The 6,636-nt window shown below is 46.0% G+C and overlaps 1 protein-coding gene across 1 annotated transcript; it reads right to left on the bottom strand.

The window, feature by feature from the left end:
• Window positions 1–1,399: 1,399 nt before the first annotated feature.
• Window positions 1,400–6,142, bottom strand: LOC118904248 (extended synaptotagmin-1-like). Its single transcript, XM_036870160.1, is given in 2 exon segments — window positions 1,400–2,741; window positions 6,076–6,142. Coding segments are annotated over 2 exon segments (1,332 nt in total). The 3' UTR covers window positions 1,400–1,476.
• Between the last annotated feature and the right edge of the window lie 494 nt (window positions 6,143–6,636).

The raw sequence follows: 6,636 nt of genomic DNA, 5'->3' as shown, positions 1-6,636 counted from the left end.
TGTCCCTCTTGATCTTATTTTATTTGTGTCATAGGTCAGGTTCCTGGGAAACAGACTCTGAGATTCTGAGACAGTCGTTCAGAAGTTTAATTTGAGTGTGCTGTCAGGAATAGTACTTGTGAAGAGTAAGGAAAGCAGAACAGGGAAAGGGAGAAGGTAAACCATGATGCAATTGCAAAAGAAGCCTCAGCTGATCCCATGCGGAGCTTAGGAACTGGGATTGTCCTTCAGAGTTTTTCCAAACTGAGACAAAGTGTCTGGGTCTTTTTGGATGCAGGCTGTCCCCAGGGTGGAGCATAATCTTGGGCAAGGTAGCTTCCTTCAGCTGAGGACAATTTTGGAAAAGGAACTGAGTTGTGAGCCATCAGCAGCCAATATCCCTCAGCAGGAAGAGTGAGTTCCTTGATCCAAGAGGGATGTGTTGGGCACACAGCATCCACTGTCAGCACACTATGTGAGATTGTATCATTTTGTCATAAAAATAGAAGCGACAGGATAGAAATAAGCAAAGGGAGAAATGTGGGTAAAAAGGGAAGAGAAGAAAAATAATACATCAGTATTTGGGAAAAAGGGAAAGCATAGTGGAAAGTAAATAAATCTAAAAATAAAAATTTGTGTGTACCAGCCATTATGATTTCACGCACAGCACATTCCCAGGGAAGGTAGTTGCTAAAATGGCCAAGGTCACAGAATGAGAGTTTTGGAAAACACCTGTGAATCATGATTCAGAGGATTGTGCCATAACCTTCAAAGCACATGAAAATGAATGGAAATGCATTCTGTTAAACTATTTCCTAACAGAGGTCATTCAGTCATAAGAACACTTTCAGAGCACGAAGAAGCAGGTTTGATGAATATTGATGCTGTAAGTGAAAGAACTTAAATTTAGCAAATTTGAGTCTTGGCTTATCTATGAATTGTCAACTTTTAATCATCCTATGGATGATTTTTAAATGATGTCCATTTGGCTTTGGAATTTGTTACAAGAATTTTGGGAGGAGCCCATTGATCATCTTGGTTTGGGTTTCCCCAGAAACGGACCTGAGACAAAGATTCAAGGGCCAGTAGTTTCCTGGGGAAACTACGTGGTTTTTTTTGTTTTTTGTTTCTTTGGTCTTTCAAAAAGCTGTATTTGGCATAAGCTAATGCCACTGCTAGTGCTGCCAGTGGCCAGGCACAGACACAGAAGGTCCTGAGGAGCTGGGCAGAAAGGAGAATGTGCAGGCAGAGCAGGAAATAGCCAGCTCACGTCCCTGTCCCAGGAGCCCAGAAGGATAAAGGCCGTGTAGTAAAGGGTAACATACGGTCCTCCTCTTTGGTCACGCAAAGGCCCTATCATGGGCCTGGGAGGTGAGATGGCTGAGGGGTGCAGCCTCTGTCCTTGGACTCCAAGCTTTAGGCTCATCACATTGAGGCGGTGATGCAGCGAGAGGTGAGGCAAGGAGACAGAGCAGTCAGGCTGGTAATCTCCGGCTCCTAGGAGCTGCCCTTGTCCTTGTCATCCATGAGGTCATACCACTGGACTGCACCCTGGGAAAGGTCTATCTCAGCGAGGTCCAACTGCACCTTCCCCAGCAGCTCACGCTCTCTTGACATGAAGGAGGAACTAGACTTCACAGAGACATCCAGCTTTCACTGAAAGGCCTCATCCAGGGGCAATTCCCACTCAAACCGTTCATTGAATTCAGGATTTAGGGTCCTCTTCTTCTGTGAGGTCGTCCTCTTGGTGCCCTGGTTCTTGTCTGGCAGTAGCAACAGTGACACGTAGGGGTAGGGGGGATCCCGTTCATTTTGTTGAAGGGCCCAGCAACTGTGAATGATGCTGACCAGCTTGCGTTCTTCACTGTAGTACCAAACAGTCAGTTTCACCTGGCCCACAGGCCCGGCTGGAGCCTCAAGGGGACTGTCACTGTGTGTTAGGCACTGCCGGAGCTCTGGGGCTGAGGAAGTGATGTGAGGGAATCCCCCCCAGAGCTCTGGTTCTTCGCTCAGAGATGAGGAGCTGTGGCTCTAGCTGTGGCTGTGAGCTTCCACCCCTGAGTGCTGGGACACCAGGACCCCGAGCTGTGCTCGCAGTAGCTCCTGCCCTGGACCATTGCTGAGCATAAACCAGCGGTCCAAGCAGAGCCGGTCAGCCACGAGGAGTTCAGAGAGAGGCAGAGATAACAAGCCCCGTGTGCCAGTCCCCTCACCCCGAATCTGCAACTCCAGGCTCTCAGAGTTTGGTTTCCTGATGAGAGAGGAGGCACTCTCATCCCAGACAGGGGCTGACGTTTGGAAAACAGTCTTAGTTTTATGAGAAGTATCTCCCAAAGCAAGAGTAGCATAAGGGCTGGGAGGCTTGGTACCTTTTCGGAGCCGCAGGTCCTCAGCCCACTCCAGGTAGACGGAGAGCAGGGCTGTCGCCAGTTCTGCACTCTTCTGAGTCTGGATCAAACCGTTCATCTGCAGCACATCCTCTAACTCGGCAGCAGTGGGACGGGGGGTCAGACGCTCCAGACGCAAGTGTAGGCGGCCAGATGAGACATCCTCCAGGGTCAGCCACTCATCAAGGAAGCCATTGTTTAGGGCTGTGGTGAGACTCACTTTACACCTGCCCAGAAAGTCATCCTTGTCCAGGTCCTTGTCAAAAACCTCAACCTCTAGCTCTTGGCCTGGAATTGATGTGACGATCACCTCAAAGACCTCGTTCCAATGGGGATGGAGATCTTCCTCAACAACGTGGCTCTGGAAGCTTCGTCCTCCCAGGTTTAGGAAATGTTAGATGGTAGCAGGTGATGATATAGGGATGGAGAATGCAGCCTATCAAAGGTAGTCAGGAGCTTAACCCTACAGTGAAAAAAAAAACACACTGGAGAATTATCTTGACGGAGGGGCAAGGAAGCGGGGGTACTAGTCACCAGAGCTTATTGTTCTCTCAACTTCAGGTCTGCTTTGTGCACAGGGGGAGCAGTCTCTCTGGGCTTAAGGAAGTGGCCAGGGGGGACAGAGAGGCAGAAACTGAGTATTGGAAGCCTGCAAATGAAGCCTGAGGGGTGCATGCAGGGAACTGTCAAGGCAGCCTCTGCTACATTGATGGTCTGAAAGTATTTTTCTTGTTATGATATTAAAGTTGGTTTCCATCCCTGAGAATGTGCCAAGTTGTGGCCAGGGGAGAGAGAGCGGGCTGTGTGCCGAGAAACAGGAGGAAACCCTTGTGAGATTAAACATTCGAGCGTGGGCTGGGCACAGGGCCATGGAAGGTTGACAGCAGCCTGAGCAGGCACTCATGCCATAGGAAAAGTCCTGTAGATGAGAGCTCATTACGGTCACCAAAGGTGAAAGGTGGAGGCAGAGATAAATTGGGAGATTGGGGCTGACATATACACACTACTATACATAGAATAGATAACCAACAAGGACCTACTGTATAGCACAGGGAACTCTGCTCAATATTCTGTGATAACTTACATGGGAAAAGAATTTGAAAACGGATAAATGTGTATGTATACATACATATGAATCACTTTGCCATACATCTAAAACTAACACAACATTGTAAATCAACTATAGTCCAATAGAAAATAAATTTTAAAATAAATAAATAAATGAGGGCTCACACAGGCAGTTTCCTCCAGTCGTCCATTTGGACCATAAGACTCCTGAGCTGGAGAATAATGGCAGAGTGGAAAGTTTTCAGGTGGCAGTTACCTTGGTCCTGTGCCAGGTGTATTACTCACTGCTCACAAAGCTCCAGCTGGTATTTACCACCCAAGAAAAGGGGAAAGAAAAGAGAAGTTCTTCTGCTGATTTTCATGTCACAGAAGGCATGAAAGATGAGACAATGCATTGGGGAAGAATGAGACAATTTTCCCATGGTCCTCATTTATTTTTATCACAGGATATCAGTTATTTGTACCACTTTAGGGAAAATAAGAATCTAAAGAGTTTTGATTCTTTAAATTTTGTTTATTAGCCTCATATCTAAGGAAATCACATTTAATCGGCTCACTTCCTGAAGAGCTAGTTTGATATCCTTGACTTAGATTACTGCTGTGCATTTAGGGTCAGCTTTCCCCTCTCCTCCCATGCAGAGCTGAAGGGCAATGCTGGGGCTCCCAGGACATGCAGTAAAGGATGAACAAGAGACGTCCTGACCCTGCACATTTTCTTATGTCTTCACTAAGAAAATCCCCCTAAAAATTTAATCTGTTAAAAACCAGCCAGGATCATATTACCAAAGAGGAAGTTGTTTAATTCATTCATTTATTTAACAAATCTTTATGTACTTTATGGACAATGTACAGAGAGCTGAGAGGGAGGCAAAAATGAGTGGGCCACGTCTCTAGTTCTTAGGGAACTTATTGGTATTCAACACGGAAGGCCTGAAAGCAATTAATTATAACCCAACATGAAGTGAAATGGTACTCTGATATCCTGTGAGAACATTAGTGGTGATAGCCCTTCTCTCATTAAGTCTTATTACCCTTATATTTCATGCCACATTATTTAGCAGTTTTTAAAATTTCTGCCCTCAATGGCTTCCTATGGCTTTCCCAGCTCAAATGATAACCTTCTTACGGCCGGAAAGGAGATAGTAAAAGCTGTGCTTCCTGATCTTTAAGTGTGTACAAATGCCCACAGTTCTGCACATCCAACAAGCTCCTTGGACCAGCTCTGCTATCCCTTACAACACTTGCCACACCGTTCAGCAAATCAGATTCAGATTGTAAATTACTTTTGAAACTATCAGTCACTTTTATTGCACCTGACAGGCAAGCTAGGGATTGCTAAAATACAGTAGATACTTCATGTGCTCAGAAAGTTGTAGGGCAGATTGAATGTGTTAGGATACCATCTCCCCAACATTTACCCCATGATGCTGTTCTATGTGCACAGGCCTAAAGATTAAACAGAGACACATATCCCATGCTTTTTAAAGGGAACGAAATGTGTCTTCATATTTTACCGGTGGTCCATTTATGGAATTGCTGAGATAACATTCCCCCAGGGTTGTTATATTTGCTTTGCAGAGTAAGTTCTTTTGTAAGGAAGGGTGTGGAACTGAGTGCTGTTAACAGGCTCCAGAACAGCACTCAGGTTTCAATGCTGTGTCACAATTTTAGAACAACGGGTGGCCAGAGTCTACAGCTAATCTGGTCCAGGCCTCCGAAGAAGCATGCTCAATGCGGGCTTCAGCCTGTTCTGTCTTGATACTTCTGCTCCCCACCTACCAGATTAATATTGAAGGGAATTCTACATGCCTCAATCTTCTGTATTCAAGCTCTTCCTTATACCGTGCAAGTCCCCTTCAGTTACCTAGTACCTCCCATACCTCCCCAAACTGCCCTCTACTGTCTCTCCTTTGACCCTGAATGCTCTCTCTGCCAAACTTCCCACCCTTTGGAACTTTTCTTCTTCGCACTGCAACTTGAATGATTTTATACAACACAGGTCTGATCAAGTCATTCGCTGTCTTAAATTCCTCTAAATGTCTCCCATTGCCCTCAGAAAATGTTGGAATTCCCTAACATAATGGAGAAAGCCCCCTCTTCCCACTTGCCAGCCCTGAAATGTGTGTTCCTGATCTAGCCAGCCTCTTCAGGTCCTGCAATGTCCCATGCTCTCCACCCCCAGTTCTTCCAGGGCTATTTCCTCTATCTACACTCTTCCTCTGGTTTTATTCCTCCTCTACTTTAGGTTTCACTTAGCAGTCTCTGTACTGGAGACTCCTTCCTTGACACCAGGACACCAGCTACCAGGGTCTGCTTGTGTTTGTATCAATGCTCTTAAAGGCTGCAGGATCATTTCCTCTTTCCTTATCTGCTCTCCCTGTTAAGACATAGAGGTTCCTGAACAGGCCTTGTCTTTGTCTTGTTCGCATGCTACACACATGGCCTAGCACACAGTGGGTTCTCACTAGGGCCGTCTTCAGGAACACTTGGAAGGGAGCTGAACAATTGGGGTTTAACGCTCGTCAGTGCAGTCTTGAAATTCTGAATCATTTGTCTTTGGATTTATGCTTTATAAGTGAAGTCAATGGAATGATGGAGCATGTGCCAGGGGCATGGAGTCTAGGCTCCCACCTGGTCCCACCTAGTCCCACCTGGTCCCTGGGAGGCTCCTCCACCTCCGACCCATGATCACTGTCTCCCTCGCCCATTCCCCTCCAGCACCCCGCTTTGGTGCAGGAACAATGAGGGATTGGGCAGGTTCTTGTGCTCACATGTGGAGTCCTGCACAGAGTCTGCAGCATCTGTGAGGATATGCACTGTCTTTGCAAGTACCCATGTGTCCAAGGGGACACTATGCTGAGCAGCAAATAAAAAACGAAAAGACAAGTCGAGAAGGAGACTCAGAAGAAAAAAAAAACAAACACTTTTCTCCTCCTTTTTGAACAAGGTACCCTGCATTTTCATTTTGCACTGGGCCCCACAAATTATGTAGCTATCTCTGGCTCTCCATGAGTGTTTGTTGAATAGATGAATCAAAGGAATTTGATGAGTCAAATGCATGTTTCTTCAAAGCAACCACCTTGATGAATTTTCCAGTAGTTGTAATTTCCTGTAACATTTTTGGAACTTCTTTTTGAGAAGGTCACCATTTGGTCACAAATATTTTTTGAACATTTACTACACCAGGTTCTGGTGTATAGCA

Source organism: Balaenoptera musculus, chromosome 11 (genome assembly GCF_009873245.2).
Source record: "Balaenoptera musculus isolate JJ_BM4_2016_0621 chromosome 11, mBalMus1.pri.v3, whole genome shotgun sequence".
Taxonomy (NCBI): Eukaryota; Metazoa; Chordata; class Mammalia; order Artiodactyla; family Balaenopteridae; genus Balaenoptera; species Balaenoptera musculus.
This window is presented reverse-complemented; position numbering and strand designations above follow the sequence as displayed.